Source organism: Theropithecus gelada, chromosome 3, assembly GCF_003255815.1.
Source record: "Theropithecus gelada isolate Dixy chromosome 3, Tgel_1.0, whole genome shotgun sequence".
In the NCBI taxonomy this organism is placed as follows: Eukaryota; Metazoa; Chordata; class Mammalia; order Primates; family Cercopithecidae; genus Theropithecus; species Theropithecus gelada.
The window spans coordinates 153347972-153365371 of NC_037670.1; the positions used below are offsets into that span (position 1 = coordinate 153347972).

At 39.2% G+C, this 17400-nt stretch overlaps 1 protein-coding gene across 3 annotated transcripts in view; it reads right to left on the minus strand.

Moving 5' to 3' along the window:
- The window catches only part of TNPO3 (transportin 3), a 101428-nt gene that overhangs the window by 14637 nt on the left and 69391 nt on the right, over nt 1-17400 (minus strand). For all 3 annotated transcript variants that reach the window (XM_025378286.1, XM_025378285.1, XM_025378287.1), the window contains 8 exons: nt 14945-15036; nt 12994-13070; nt 10783-10843; nt 9793-9933; nt 6760-6876; nt 5800-5894; nt 3697-3853; nt 1105-1272 (listed from right to left, as the gene is read on the minus strand). In XM_025378286.1, the coding sequence (XP_025234071.1) occupies nt 1105-1272; nt 3697-3853; nt 5800-5894; nt 6760-6876; nt 9793-9933; nt 10783-10843; nt 12994-13070; nt 14945-15036 (908 nt within the window). The remainder of the gene's footprint in view (nt 1-1104; nt 1273-3696; nt 3854-5799; nt 5895-6759; nt 6877-9792; nt 9934-10782; nt 10844-12993; nt 13071-14944; nt 15037-17400) is intronic.

Consider the following 17400-nt stretch of genomic DNA (forward strand, 5'->3'; position numbering starts at 1 on the left):
AGTAGAGACGGAGTTTCACCGTGTTAGCCAGGATGGTCTCGATCTCCTGACCTCGTGATACGCCCGTCTCGGCCTCCCAAAGTGCTGGGATTACAGGCTTGAGCCACCGCGCCCGGCCAAGAATGTTTTTATAAAGTTAGATTTACATAAGTTTTCTGTTACTTGGGAACCAAGTGTATTTGTAAAAAAGTTTAAGCAGAGTATGAAGACTTTTTCCCTCAGGTCAACTTCTGAATTAAATTTGCTGATTCCTGGAGGTTCAAAAAGTACTTTTCTTTGGAAAAACAAATATGCTACTCTATCAGGTTGAAATGGAACATGTGTATTGAACCAGCGAGGAATAGGTACTATCTATTATATATTATTATTATCCATTTTATATTCTGCAGTTCCGTAAGACAGTTCACTTTAGGTCCCATTGAGTACTTTCCTGAACTGCTTTTATAGTAATATTAAAAATTATAAATTCCATTTTAAAAACAATTTCAGGTTATATTATACTTTACCATTCTACTCAACTTTCACACAGTACACATAACCTGAGTTATGGTCATGTGGCCCAGTACTGAAATTACTTGGGCATTATCAGATAGCTTTAAAAAAACAACTCCATCCTTAGGTGGGTGATAAAGGATCTGGTTCAAAGAAATCCAGAGGGGAAATATATCCAACTGTACATTGTGGGTTACTTTCACAATTATGTGCTTCCAAATATTCTGGTTAGATGTATCACCAAGAAATAATATAGTGCTATAGAATAAGTCTCAAAGGATTAAATACTTCCTGAGTAATATGCAACTAATAAAACTGACATTTGGACATCTCTCACAAGTGAACAAATTTCACACTGGAAAGTCACACGACTGAATTCAATGCTTGATACTTACTTCTGGTAATATAGCCCCTATGACAGTGACATAGAAACATGCTTTAAATAACTCAATATAAATTACTGACCTTTACGGGCCTCTTCATCTACCAATCTAACTTGGCAATATGTCTAAATTTGGTTCCATGGACAGTAAACAGGGCTAGTTGCAAAATTAGGGTTGGTCTTAAGGAACCAAAGCCTGTGAGATAAATTCCTTATGAAAACAATCTTACCGGTCTGTCAACCTGCATGATCTCCCAGAGCACTTCAGCCACATCTGGCAGGGTATAGGGGGGGAGGCAAAAGCAGCAGGTGTGCAGCAGCTGGCTGACAAGCTGCTGTCCAAGCTGGTTCATCACCTGTCCAATCAGTTCTTTCCGTAATTCAAAGTCTTCTTCATGCTGTATGTAGGAAAGCAGGAACATCAGATAAATTCTAGTCTCAATTTCCCAAAGACCAAGCACTCCTTCCTCTTTAGCAATTTCTCTTTAATAGGTCGGAAAGTGTGTATGTCTGTGTGTGTGGGTGTGTGTGTGTGTGTGTATGCAGGTGTGTGTAAAGTAACAGCTGGATTCACAAAGTCCAGAAAATGGTTTGTCTTTGGAAAGAAAATGAAGGAGTTCATTAGTATCCAGGGAATGAACATGGGTTTCAACAGAGATTAATGCTTAGATTTTTCATGATTTGAAGGCAGAAAACATGGTTAATAATTAAAGTTAGCAATTTTTAAAATTTTTTTCTCATCTTCTATGTGATGGTATTAATTTTTCTTTAATGTGAAAAATAACTTGTGTTCCTATTTCCTTTTTAAAAAATCAAGTCAGCCTGGCACGGCAGCACACACCACAGTCCCAGCCACTCCAAAGGCTTAGGGGAACAGCTTAAACCCAGGTGTTCTGGGCTGGAGCATGCTATACCAATTGGGTGCCTGTGCTAAGCTCAGCATCAATGTGGTGACCTTCTAGGAGCGGGAAACCACTCCTGGGTTGCCTAAAGAGGGAGGGGTGAACAGCCCAAGTCAGAAACAGAGTGGGTCAAAATTCCATTCTGATCTGCAGTGGGATCTCACCTGTGAATGGCCACTGGTCTGGGTAACACAGCCAGACCCCCACGTTACAACAAAACAAAACAAAACCAACTGAAATAAGAATTGAAGACATCTATCAGAGATCTAATTTTTTCTATCAAAAAAATCCTTATTTTTTTTCTCCTTGTGGTCTTTAATTTTTTTTTTTTTTTCTTTTCTGAGACAGAGTCTTGCTCTGTCGCCCAGGCTAGAGTGCGGTGGCCCGATCTCGGCTAACTGAAACCTCCATCCCCTGGGTTCAAGCAATTCTCCTGCCTCAGCCTTCCTAAGTAGCTGGGATTACAGGCATCCACTACCATGGTTGGCTAATTTTTGTACTTTTAGTAGAGACAGGGTTTCACCATGTTGGCCAGGCTGGTCTTGAACTCCTGACCTCAAGTGATCTGCCCGCCTTGGCCTCCCAAAGTGCTGGGATTACAGGCGTGAGCCACTGCGCCCAACCCTTCTTGTGGTCTTTAAAAACACATATATTTCTGCCGGGCGCGGTGGCTCAAGCCTGTAATCCCAGCACTTTGGGAGGCCGAGACGGGCGGATCACGAGGTCAGGAGATCGAGACCATCCTGGCTAACACGGTGAAACCCCGTCTCTACTAAAAATACAAAAAACTAGCCGGGCGCGGTGGCGGGCGCCTGTAGTCCCAGCTACTCGGAGGCTGAGGCGGGAGAATGGCGTGAACCCGGGAGGCGGAGCTTGCAGTGAGCCGAGATCGCGCCACTGCACTCCAGCCTGGGTGACAGAGTGAGACTCCGTCTCAAAAAAAAAAAAAAAAAAAAAAAAAAAAAAAAAAAAAAAAACACATATATTTCTAAATTGCCTTTCCCTTCTAGTTATTTTCTTCTCTCTTTTACTGCCAAACTTCTTAAATGAATAGCCTGAATAGAATGCAGAAGTAAATACATACTTCTTCACTGCTCTCCCCTGTCTACAATTCTACTCCACTTCTAATCAAACCTAACTTCAAAACTCCTGTGAACCACATTACTGCTCCTACTGCTTAGTTGTCTACTAACAAACTTAGCACTATTCTGACGTGCTCTGATCTTGATTTAGAGGCAGTATGACTATCTGCCTCTCTAATCCATCACAATTCTACCTCTATTTCATGGCTCCATTTAAATCCCTCCCTTTCCAGAAAGTTATTCCAACTCTTTTTGGTCTAGAGCTTTCCCTTGTCTGACCTCATACCAATCAATGACTTTTGTCACTCATCTGACAATCAAATATTGGAGGCCAAGGTGGGAGGATCACTTGAGGCCAGGGGTTCAAGACCAACCTGGGCAACATGGTGAAACCCCATCTCTATAAAAAATATAAAAACTAGCCAGGCATGGTGTTGGATGCCTGTAGTCCTGGCTACTCAGTAGGCTGAGGATCCCTTGAGATTCACATCACTGTACTCCAGCCTAGGTGACAGAGCAAGACCCTGTTTCAAAAACAAATGAAAAACACCAAATATTGGCTTCTTGTTGTTACTTAACTCTTTAAACTTGTTTCTCTCTTCAACTAGACACCAAATGGTTTAGGAGCATGAACAGTTTTAGACTGCTTTATATAGCCTAAAGCACCCAGCACAAGTGTCTTAGTTGATATTTTGACTAGTGAATGATCCACTATGATATATGTCTACCAATACAGATCAAGTAAGGAAATACTGAGATGCTGGTTTTCCCCTAAGGAATGACAAAGAGATAGGAGATAAAAACTGTTAAGTAGAAATGGTATCATTTTTATACTTACATCATTGGCTACCCCTGTATGAATGAGGTCTCGTAGGAACCTCATGACACTACAATTGGCATCCCGGTGGTCCAGGGTAGTAGAGGCAATGGCCCACTGTAAGATAGGGATGACTACTTGGCTCCGCAGCAAGGTGACAGGGCTACGCTGAATAAACCTGGTGTGGAAAGTGAGACTAGGTATAAATGACAAGTTTAGGCTATAAAAGCAGCCAGGGTAAAAGGGCAGAACTATGAAGACAGTAAAAAAGATCACTGGTTGGTGGGGGTTTCAGGGAAGAAGGGATGAATAGACAGAACATAGAGGATTTTTATGGCAGTGTAAGTATTCTGTATGATACTGTAACAGTGGATACATGTCATTACACATTTGTCAAAACCCACAGAATGTACATCAAGAGTGAAGCCTAATGTAAACTATGGACTTTGGGTGATAATGATGTGTTAATATAGGGTCACTGTTTGTACCACTCTGGTGGGGAATGCTAATAGAGGGGAAGGCTGTATGTGTTAGGAGGGAGGGGTATATGGGAGTAACTTTTCACTCAAATTTGCAGTGAACCTAAAGTTGCTCTTAAAAAAAAAAAAAAAAAGACCACATCTTAGATTAGTATATTAAAAGACATGTCACCACACCTAATTTCCAACTAAGATTTTATAAATCAAGAAAGACCAGTCAAAAGGACTTACAAGTAGAAACTCTCCTAGGTTAAAAAGTCCTAAAGATGCTAGAACAGCATTTCCCAAACTAAAGTTCACAAAATTCCAGTTCCCAGGATGTCAACAGGAATCTCTCAAAGAAAAGGTTGTGTGTTAAGTAAGCTTGGGAAATGCTGCTGGATTTTTAAAGTGGTTTTGCTTGTTTATTTTTTGTTTTAAACTACTATCGGGTTTCCAAGTTCCTTTAATATACAGGGAGAATCTCTTCAAAAAAAGATACAGTATATTCCAAACTTGTTTCATCATTTGTACAAAGAACATTTCTAGGGACTAGTTTTCCAAGGAATACATACCCTAAGAAAACAGAGGGTGACAGCCCATCCAACAATTCTATCAACTAAAAAGAGAAAAAAACAGTTTTTCTAACCTACCCAAAAACTAACAAAAAAAGTGTTCAATATTCAATCCTGCCAGTTATGGTGGCTCATGCCTGTAATCCCAGCACTTTGGGAGGCCGAGGTGGGCGGATCACCTGAGGTCCGGAGTTTGAGACCAGCCTGACCAACATGGCAAAGCCCCGTCTCTACTAAAAATACAAAAATTAGCTGGGCATGGTGGTGGGCCCCTGTAATCCCAACTACTCAGGAGGTTGAGGCAGGAGAATCACCTGAACCCAGGAGGCAGAGGTTGCAGTGAGCCGAGACCATGTCATTGCACTCCAGCCTGGGCAACAGAGCAAGACTCCATCTCAAAAAAGAAAAAAGAAAAAAAAAAATCAATCCTAAGATGAAACAATCAAGTCAATATTATTTAGCATTTGTAAATGAAATAACAGTTGGGCTTTTGTTGTTTTGAAAATAATGATTTTTCTCTTTTTTTTTTTTAAAAATGCTGATATGGTAACAGGTTTGGTTCAAATTCCTTAGTTAGGGACTAAGGAATTCAATCAGAAGTTTGGCAATCATATTATCAAACTTGATAAAGTAGGCTGTGGGTAGAGCTGAGAAATACAGTATAAGACAGGTGCTAAGGCATCTTAAAATCCCAGACATTCTTTATTCTGAAACTGATTATATCTAAAGGACGCTAAGCTTCTCAAAGAGAAGGCTGAGGTGAAACATGAAATCACAACAGCACAAACAGTCAAAAACTACAGAGGACTGTAGAAATGATCTAGTCAAGTGTTTTGCCAGGCACACTGCATTGTCTTGTGTGTGTTCCCTCCTTCCTGGCAGGAACTCAGCTGCTTTATCCCTTGCTTCCTGCCATTCTCTGCATAATTGCTGGGGATATATCAGCTTGCAATTTACCTTTGGGTTATGAATCATTAATCTACTTACTCCAGTGACTTCATTTTACAAGAATAAAACAACCAAGGGTCAGATGTCAGACTAAGCAGTGACAGGATGAGCAATTAAGAAATGGGCTCTTCAGAAGGATTTACCTGGTAGCTAGCCGGAACAGGTCATCTACAGTGTCAGGGTGATTCTGGAGACCATTCTGCTGTTCTAGGAGCTGAAAGGTGGGGATGCACAGTGCCTAAAACAGAACACTGATTTTAAAAGAAATCCTTTTTCAGAAATGCCACAGCATTCAGACTTGCCAAATATTACAATAAGTACAAAAGGAACAAAGAAGAAAAGCACAGTTGGGAGAAGAAAAAGACTGTAATGAGAATCTGATCAGAAAAAGAAAGACATAAATCCTTCCCAGTTGACATAAACAGTTTTCACCTATGAAGTCCACATTTAAGAAAGGGTTGAGGATACAGATTTTAGTTGATAAAACTCAACAGATGTCATCTCAAAGTTTTAGAAATTTCTGAAACAGACTCTATTTAGGTACTAGATATGGTTTAGTCCACTGAGGGAGTGGAAATTTTTATAATAATTATGAAATATCAATTTTAAATGAAAAGGCATCTTGGGAAAAGAAATAGCATTCTTAAACTCAATATTCCCCCTCTGTGGCTGGAAGGGAAGGAAAAGCAGTATCTGAGGAGCTGTTTCCAATGCTATTATTAACTCTAAAACCCTCCCTGCTGCTAAGAAAACTAGTCAGTTGGCTGTTCCAGGCAAGAAGTTAAAAATACAATAATGCTTGAGCTTAGAGATTCATTTTGCTCACCTCCTCCCCCCTTCCAAACACCCTATCTCTGGAAGAGCATAAACCAGGCAGTAACATCTGTAATAATCATTACACTCATGTGGTCAGTCTCTCATTCTCTCAAACAGGCCTGTTCCGAGAACAACTAGGAAGCTTCTACCTCCCTGTTACTAGGAAATCAACATGCCTGCGAGAAAACATAAAGAAGCAACAGAATTAAAGACATGGTAAAGAATACGCTGGTAGGCCTTCAGACCCTCTAGGCCTGATGCATCTATATTCCTCATGGAAAAGATACCTGGAGCATGTCTAGTAGTCCCTGCCGACAGCCTTCTTCCATGCCATATTCATCCACAAGGATACTGCCAAGGTACAGGAAGCAGGAATGCTGATGTACGTGGTACACATTCACCATCTGTCGAGGGAAAAAACAATTAGTTCAATGCTTCGCCCTTCAAAAACTACCAACTTATGAAGCTGTCTCCAGGAAGAAATTCAGAGACAGATTGACTTCTTCTCTTTAAGGCAACACAGTAAAGCTTGTTAGCACTATTTTGTGAAACAAAGGGCTCAATATCTCAATGATTTTCAGGTTCTCTATTCTTCCAACCCTTTGAGCTTTCATCTTCCCAAGACAATGCTGTGTAAGAGTTGTCTAATACTTAAAGCTGGAAGCTATCAGGGAGCTCATGGATTATTTGCAAAACCCCAGCACAGAATATTTCATCCAGTACGTAAAGGTTGCTCTCATTTGCACTGTAGATAAATCATATTTTTAAATAGTATATATAGCCATAGTTGGGAAAACAGTATCAAACACTTTCATCTTGGAGAAGACAGTGAAAGCATTGTTTAAATTTTGAGTTGCTCCTAAACCTATTTTATCTTTTAAGTAAAAAATAGTGTTTTCTATGAAGCTATTTGGATTTCAGCAGAAAAAAATTTGAGTACAATATGCACATTATTATTATTATTATTATTTTTAAGAAATAGGGTTTCGCTCTGTTGCCCAGGCTGGAGTGCAGTGGTGAGATCTTGGCTCACTGTGGCCTCAAACTACCAGGCTCAAGGGATCCTCCCACCTCAGCCTCCCGAGCAGCTGAGACTATCGGTGCGCACCACCATGCCCGGCCACAATATGCGCTTAAATAATTTGTTTAGAATTTTTACTCCACTATCCTCCCAGAATTAAGAAGCAATTGTACACTCACCTATTTAAAACGCCACCACAGTACATATGTATTGATCTTATTACATAAATTCAACTCTATGAACTTGGTGGGGACTGAAAGGATACAGTAACTAATTCTTCTATTGGCCTATGCCATGGAATGAGCATGAGATAGGAGCTATGAATCCATTCCATGATGTAAACTCAAAATTATATGCTCTACTAAGGAATGATTAAGTCAAGGATTGCCAAACATTTTCTTAAAGGGCTACTTTGTAAAAAGTACAGATCTTGTCCACCATTCAGTCTTCTGCCCACTCAAGTTTGCCAGTGTAGCACAAAAATGACCAATAGATAATACTTAATTACGGCTACAGCTCAGTAAAACATTAAAAAAAAAAAAAATAGGTGGCAAGGCCACTGACTGTAGATTGCTGGCTCCTGAGTTAAGGGATTTTTTTTTTTTTTTAAATTTATTTATTATTATACTTTAAGTTGTAGGGTACATGTGCATAACGTGCAGGTTTGGATTTTTTTTTTAAGGATAATTTTCATTTTTGTCACATGTACTGACTCTAGAACACACTTCCTATATAATAGTGCTACCTACTCTATTGGTCATATATAACTGTTGGTCATATATGAGTTATATATGAGTTGGTTATATATGAGTTATATATGAGTTGGTTATATATGAGTTATATATGAGTTGGTCATATATAACTGTTATATATGAGTTGGTCATATATAACTGGCAGGAATTAAAAAACAGTATCAAAATCATGAGAGTATCCTCTAATAGCAAAGGGGCATTCTATCAAATTGTGGTAGACCCAGAATATATTGCACTGAAGGGGACACTTGACCAGAGGTAGCAATTGCCTAAATGCAAACATATATTACAGTGCTCAGCATAAAGTGAAAGTAGGGAAAATCACTAAAAATCAAAATTCTGTTGAAATATTTACCTGTACAACCTTTAATCAAATCTACAATTTAGAGAGGCAAGGTTATCCAAGTACCACCACTGCACCAGCATGCCTGTGCCTGTGGTTGAGGGCACCTATGATGCAGAATTTAAGGGGGAACTCACTCTTAAGGCCAAGATCTCCTTAAAATCTGCACCCTAGGTGCCCTCCCTAGGTGGAACATGGTCACTTCAGGTTGGGCGGGGTAGGGCTCTAGCCTGGAGCTCTGTGACTATTTTCCTCACAGCATGGGTACAAAACTTCAGAACACACCTCAGAGTCCTGCAAATACAGGACTGGCACTTTGCCTTGCATCCCTAAATCTTGTGTCCTAGGCACTGGCATCCTGGCCCTGCTCTAAGGTTAACATCAACATAAATGACTTAGTGACTTAAGCATAGGCACCTCATATAGTTCTAGACGAGAATATGATTTTAGAGAACATCATTTAGTGAGTCATACCATCATAATTACATATCAATCTCAATGACTAAAAGAGTCAAATTTTTTGACAAATAAGAGACTTCTGTGGACAACTAACTGTGGCCAAGATTAAAGAAAATCCCTTTGGGCCAAGAAACAGCAAAGAAACTTGCTACATTTTTTTCCCAAGGATCTCAATATAAAAATGCTTACCATTAGTATACAAGGACTGAGCACGAGTCATTTGCTTCACAGAATTTCACAGTGGGCTGTGTTTCTACTTAGAATACTGCTATAGCTACTATACAGAAGAGATTTTAGGCTGTTTCCCTTATAGACAATGTACCTATCACAGGCATTAATCTCTTTCAAGTTTTTTTTTAGTTTGTTCATAAATACAAAAGTGTTTCATTTCATCAGCAAAGTTTTTGTCCTAAAGGCTCCTATTTCAAATTCTTTTTTTGAGATGGAGTCTTGCTCTGTCACCCAGGCTGGGAGACAAGCAATTCTCCTGCCTTAGCCTCCCGAGTAGCTAAGGATTACAGGTGTGCGCCACCATGCCTGGCTAATTTTTGTATTTTTAGTAGAGACAGGGTTTCACCATGTTGGCCAGGCTGGTCTTGAACCCCTGACCTCAGGTGATCCACCTGCACAGCCCTCCCAAAGTGCTGGGATTACAAATGTGAGCCACCATGCCTAGCCTATTTCAAATCCTGTACATGGAACATGTCCCTCACCACCGCCCCCCACCCGCCCCAGATAACTTTACCTGTGTGACTAGTGGCTGCAGCAGTGCTGCAGATCCTTTGCCTACACAGCGAACAGCAAAGCGCAGGCACCTGCAACAACGCTCTACAATCCGATTATCAGCCCGGTGCTTATTTAGAGTCTCGGATAAAACTGGCCATATCTGGGTCAAAAGTAAAAGAGCACAAGAAAGAAAATTATCAACAACTAGGACCTGAAAAACTGCTAAGTTGGTAACACCTCATTTAGCTTTTAAATAACTGGGACAAAACTTTCTGTATAGGAACACACATGGCCAGCATGCACAGGTTCAATAGACTACCCACCACAAAACCCTACCACTCAACAAGAGAAAACAGTGCCTCTTTAGAACTGGAAGAAGAGTATGTCTAACTTTGCTAAAAGGCAGAGATACACAATTTCTAAACTTCAGACTTCCTGAAAGGCGATGAAAAGAATGAGTATGAGCTATACAGGAAGAGATGTTTAAAGACAGTTCCTGGAAGGTGGAAGAATTTGAACAAAAGGACTAGAGTTAAGGAAATGGCATCATCTGAGACCACTGGACACTTAAAAATATTTAGTGTTGATGTAATTTGTCCTCTGAAGTCTCAAAAGCAATTCTTAAAACATGACTTTTGATCCTCACATAATCTTCAGTGAAAAAAGTAGAGGGGAAATATGTCATCACTGAGGAAACTGAAGTCACCAGCTTTGTCAAAAATATTCTGCTGGTACTGATCAGGCCTCCCAGCAACTCTATGAGTTACACAGTGGATCTCTTTCTACCACTTCTCTGGCCTTTCAATGCATTCCCTTGTAGCCTGTTTTGTTATCAAATCTAAAATAAAAGATATTTGGATGGCTCTGTCCCTCATTTCATTGAAACAATATCAACAAACTGAATCTCCCTATGAACTTGGAACACAGTATCTCCTCAGGTGAGTTACCCAAAGCCCTGTAAGGAAAAAAGAAGCAAGCCTTGATTCCACAAGCATCCATTAGCACTTACTTCCTGTATGACTTTCTGGCACGGATGAGTCTGTCCATTTTCCACAATGGGATTGGTATGCCTGGGAAAAGACAACAGCCCAAAATAGTGAATGAAGACCAATTTCACTGAGGACCCAGAGCCCTGATCCCTGCTTCTTACTTAGTATCATTTTCACCAAATAAAGAAAACCAGATGATAAAGTCATTTACTTACATCACCCTTATAAGCACATATTTTAAATCATCCTATCATTTCTTGGCCATCTTTAAGTCACTTCCAATAGAACATGCAAATTCAACCCAACTTTGGGTACATGGGCTGTAAGGCGCTACAGCTATCTTTTCCATTTTTTCCCCCTTATAAACCCAAATATGGGCTGGGTGTGGTGGCTCATGCCTGTAATCCCAGCACTTTGGGAGGCCGAAGCGGGTGGATCACCTGAGTCCAGGAGTTTAAGATCAGCCTGACCAACATGGTGAAACCCTGTCTACTAAAAATACAAAAACTAGCTGGGCGTGGTGGCGCATGCCTGTAATCCCAGACACTTGGGAGGCTGGTGGTGGCGCTACTTGGGAGGCTGAGGCAGGAGAATCGCTTGAACCTGGGAGGCGGTGGTTGCAGTGAGCTGAGATCACACCATTGTACTCCGACCTGGACAAGAAGTGGATGAAGTAAAACTCCATCTCAAAACAAACAAACAAACAAACAAAAACCCAAAAACCTGAATATGTAGTTTCTTCCAAATTAACAAAAAAATACACACAAGTTGTCTAAATCCACTACTAGAAACCAAGTATTGCTTCATTCCTTGCATTAAAGGACTAACAGCTATAGGAACTGTAGTCCAAAGATGCTGCAGTTCTAGTCTGAATCCAATGTACTATCCACAATCAGCCAAATACAACTCCTCTAATTCGAGAGCCCACTAATTTGAAGAAAAGAAGGAAACAAACAAACAAACACATAATTAACTACCAATTACTTTAAAGGAAAGCTATCCTTTAGTTTTAAAAAGCCCAACAGCAACTTTGATAAAAATTTAACTTTAATTCAAGTATTTACATCTATTACAGATTTTCTTTCATTTACTGTGAAATAAGGGTTACTGTTAATAGGTTCTCAGAATGGCATGTTAATAAGGCTCTCCTAATTATAAAAGGAAAACATTGCACCAACTCAGAGAAAGGTATCTGTTGACAATAACTAGTAACACATTACCTTTTTAAATATTTATCCCACATAGGCTTCTATGCAACGATTACTATAACATTCCAGTTATACACTGATCCCACAAATTATAAATTATGTTACTCAGTAAGAATCACCCTTTGAAAACTGTCACTCAAATGCCTTTTTAATCATTAGGCTCCTCTTGACTTCAAAGATGCATTAATTTCCCCTGATCACTGAAGAAACTTCATTATATTTTTGTACCCATACACTATATAGAGAGATGTTCTGAAAGTATGGTCTCTGGAATAGCAAGCAGAATCATCAGTATCACCTGGGAATTATCAGAAATGCAAATTTTCAGGTCCTACCCAAGATCCAATGAATCAGACACTGAGGGGATGGTACCTAGCAATCTGTGTTTTGATAAGCCCAGGTGATTCTGATGCATGTGGAATGATGATATATGTGAAAGTTTGGTCTTTTGGTGTCCACAGAACTGGAGACCAAAATAATTCCATTTTTTAGAGAGTCTTTTTTTTTTTTCCTTTTTTTTTTTTTTTTCCTTTTTTTTCCGTCATCCAGGCTGCAGTGCAGTGGCACAATCTCAGCTCACTGCGACCTCTGCTTCCCAGGCTCAAGTGATCCTCCCACCTCAGCCTCCCAAGTAGCTGGGACCACAGGCCCATGCCACCATACCCAGCTAATTTTTTATATTTTTGGTAGAGACAGGATTTTGCCATGCTGCCCAGGCTGGTCTCGAACTCCTAAGCTCAAGCAATCTGTCTGCTTTGGCCTCCCAAGTGCTGGGATTACAGGTATGAGCCATCGCGCCCAGCCATCCACTTTTAAAGAGTATTTTAACATAAAGATCTACCAGGAATGAATTCTTAGAATTTGTCTTTGCCCCAGAACTTCAGGTAACAGCTGGTTTAATTAGTCTCCAAACCACAGGGAGATACTTGGAAGTATGAGAAAAAAATACTTGCTTACTTCAATACACAATGGTTTCATTTGAGCCTTTAACCCAAGTAAGGCATCCAGCGTCTCCCTTCTTACCTAAATATCACTGCAAGGCGATCTAAGAACACTGTGGGATCTGAGGATATGCCATTGCTGGGCTCTTGAGACAACAGCTGAAGAGACAAAAGGACATTAACACCCAATTGTCACATGTACAAATGTATAGCCAACACTGCAACATACATCAACTTTTGTCTCAATCTCTGCTTATTTCCTTATAATAAAGCCCTAAAAGTATATAAAGTCCTAAAAGTTACTCAAATGGTGCAAATTTTAATTTAAACTGTCAAACCACTTTCCTCCATCTTATTGCATCCTGGCCAAGACTACATATTACTACATTTTACTGTCTGATTACTGAGAAATAGAAAATAGTATCATTTGATTTTTTTCTCATTTACTTTACTTATTATTATTATATATATTATATAATTATATAATAGATTGTATATATGTTATGTTACACAGTATGTAAAAGATTATATATTTAGCTTTATATTATAAAGCTTTACAATTATTATAGCTTTATAATATATTTTAAGCGAATTGTCTCTTACTCTTCTTTCCTAAAATTTCTTAGATATTCCCATAAGTAAATCATCAGAGATGAACTACAGAATTATTTTATCAAGTTCTAAAAATCCCACTGGTATGTCTACAATTGTTGTACTATAACTATAACTGGAGAAGAGTTGACATCTTTAAAATATCTTTTAAGGAAACATGGTAGGTTCTGACGTTGATTGCTAACTTGAATGAATTCTTTTCCCATTACATTTTCTAACTGATGATTACCAGTGTAAACTAAAAATAAAATCCTAAGTCTCCCACCAACCGAATAGGCCCTTCCTGTTACCATGGGGACTCCAGAGAAACCTTAAAAATGGAGCTCTCAGCCATGATGGGACGGGAGGTCAGATAGGTTTTTGTTATACTCCCTATCTTTTGGAGTTTAGGAACAAGTGGCCAGAATTAATGTTAAATGGAGATCATAAGACTGATCAAAGACCTTTTTTATTTGAGATGGATTCTTGCTCTGCCACCCAGGTTGGAGTACAATGGCACGATTTCGGTTCACTGCAACTTCCACTTCCCAGGTTCAAGTGATTCTCCTGCCTCAGCCTCCCGAGTAGCTGAGATTACAAGTGTGCATTACCACACCTGGCTAATTTTTTGTATTTTTAGTAGAGACCAGGGTTTCACCATGTTGGTCAGGCTTATCTTCAACTCCTGACCTCAAATGATCCACCTGCCTCGGCCTCCAAAGTGCTGGGATTACAGGCATGAGCCACCACGCCCGGCTGATCAAAGACTCCTTGTGGCAATAAGACAGTAAATTACAAACAAGATCTGAGGCCACACAAGGCAAGAGTTAAGTCACATCTATAGCCCATCAGTCTTATTAAACTGTCAAAGTTATAGCTGACTCTGGCACAGCACCCTTAACTTAAACATTCCTTTCTGCTAGCCCCAAGCTTTTTGTTCCTTTAACCAACTGCAGATTAAAGAATCTCTGAATCCACTTATGACTTGTAAGCCCCCACTTCAAGACAGCCCATCTTTTTAGACCAAACCAATGTATACCTTCCGTATTTTGATTTATGTATTTGACTGTAACTCCTGCATCCCTGAAATATATAAAACCAAACCACAATCCCACCACCTCAAGCACACTTTCCCAGAACTCCTCAAGACTGGGTTTTCCTGGGCTGTGGTCACTCATACTGGCTCAGGACAAACCTCTTTAAAACATTTTATAAAATTTGGTTTTTGCATTAACACTGATATAGTGAGAATCTATTAATTCTGAAATACTTATTTCTTGTATGCAGTTACTTTGATAGCATTATTAATTTTAATAAATTCTTAGTGCATTTTCTTGGGTTTTCTAGATAGATAAAAGATCTGTAAATAAGTAATTTTGTCTTTTCATTTTTAACATGTAAACACCTTATATTTGTTTCACACCTTCCTTAATTGGACTTACCTTTTTCAATGCCATAACCTGAACAGAACATAGTTCACTAAGACATTCAGTAATCTTATCCAAAGGTAATCGGGCTAGGACAAGTGCTGTCCCTGAAAAACAAAGGAAGATACAAATGAAAAATAAACGCTGAATTGAGGTAACTCAACCGGTCTACATCGTATCAATGAACAGAAAAAGCGAACTGGTTTGGTTCCATTCTTTTAAAAAGATCAGCATTGTTTTTTAAAATTATAACACTTTGTTATTTACAGTTGTTTTTTCTTTATTTGGCTCAGAAGGCTAAGACTGACTAACACTTACAACTGAAGTTAATATTTGTCAAAGACTTTTAAAATCTCCTTCACAAAGCCAAGGGCAAAGCTATTTTAAAATGTATAACCACAGTGTAATATTTCTCAGACTTCCCAGATATGCTGATTTAGTGGGTCAAAGAGAGTCTTTATTTTTGATAAGTACTTCCGGCAATTCTTATCATAAGAGAAATTCTGACATAATGCTTTTAGAAGAATGGGCTGAAATTAGAGATTTCACTCTTACACCATAACACTCTCTGTGAGGTTGTAAGAGACATTTTCTCTGGGCTTCAGTTTCTTGATGAAATAAGTGACTTGAACAGCGAAGTAACAGTTAAATTTGCCTTTTTTTAAAAAAAAAAAGTTACAAAAGCCTCCTGCCCCCTTCTTTTTCCCTCCTAAATAAATCTTGACTTAGAACTACCTAAAACAAAAAACAACAGAGGCAGTTAGGTTCAAGTGGAGACAGAAGGTCCAGACCCTTCCTACTGAGCCTCCCTCTTGCTGCAATCCCCATTCTATCCCAACCAACTGCTGAAACACCTTCCCCAAATCCAAAGGATTACATATTGTAGCCTAGGTCCCTTCTAGGTCAAGAGACACCTTGAATATAATTTTTTTTTCCCCTAAGTTTCATTCAACAGAACAGTAATTTATCCCTATACCTTCAAATTTGAATAAAAAAACCAGAGTGAATCTTCCTGGCCTTCTATAAGCCATAAATGAGTTAGACTTTCTTTTCCTTTTTTTTTTTTTTTTTTTTTGAGATGGAGTCTTGCTCTGTTGCCCAGGCTGGAGTGCAGTGGCATGATCTTGGCTCACTGCAAGCTCCGCGACTTTTCTTTAAAACTAGGAGGGAAAAGCCTAATTGCAGCATGATTTTCCTTTTAATTAATTCCTATAGAAAAGTATGTTACTTTAAAAAGTTTTCAGCCAGGCGTGGTGGCTCATGTCTGGTATCTCAGCACTTTGGGGGGTCAAGGCGGGAGGATCACTTGAAGCCAGGAGTTCAAGACCAGCCTGGGCTATATAGCAAGACCCTGTCTCTATTAAAAATTTAAAAGATTAGCTGAGCATAGTGGTGTGCACCTGTAGTCCTTGCCACTTGGGAAGCTGAGACAGGAGGATCACTTGAGTCTAGGGGTTCAAAGTTATAGTGAGCTATGATCTGCTACTGCATCCCAGCCTGGCAACAAGCAAGACCCTGTCTCTAAAATAAATAAATAAATAAATAAATAAAATTGAAAACCATTTTCTACATCTATTAGATACCACTGAAATTTGGGAGGCCACATTGCACTATAGGTAAGACATCACTTCAATATCAAGGTTAAATTCCACTAGAAAATGACAAGAATATTTGACTCTGATTTACTTGTGCCTATGAAGGGAAACAACAAAAACCCAAGGTACAAAAAGAAAATCTGATATAAAAAAGCACAGTCACACTAGCTGGTAAGGAATCTGGTCATATGAATGACAAAGGACAGAATTCACAAATAAGGCCATCTAATCTTGCCAAGGCTAATTGTTTAACAAGTCACAGAGGCTTAGAAGATACTACACAGGTTATTTTACCCAATCCTTTAATATACCTCAATCCTCTCTAATTTACCAGTGATAAGAATTTCATTACCTTACAAGGCACTCCAATCTGTGTTTGGAAAGTATGGTTAGAAAGTGTTTTCTTCCTAGAGCCAGTATATGCTTCCCTATAAATGGCTGACAAGTGACTACTCATAAAATAAATATGATCCTTCTTTTATAAGACCATCTTCCAAATATTTAAAAATAGCCACCATGCTTAAAGGCTGTTCTAAGTCTTTTCCCCTAGCCTTAATAGCTCTATTTCCTCTATTAAGTCTGAGCCTTATCACAATGGCTGCTCTGGATAGAGAATCACTGAGCTGATCAGTAATGGTTAAAGGCTGCTAAGAGACCAGCACCCCTGACTTCTACTCATGGCACTGATCCATGTATACTACCTTTCAACTCCCACTTACCTCTTTGGTATGGCAATGCCTCTTTGGTCTCCCTTTTTATTCTTCCAACTTAAAAAGCAGCCATGTTTAGTTTGAATATGTTGTCTCTACCCAAATCTAGGTCTGTGCTATACATACTACAAGTAGTATTAATTAATCATATTGCCTTAAGATAGTC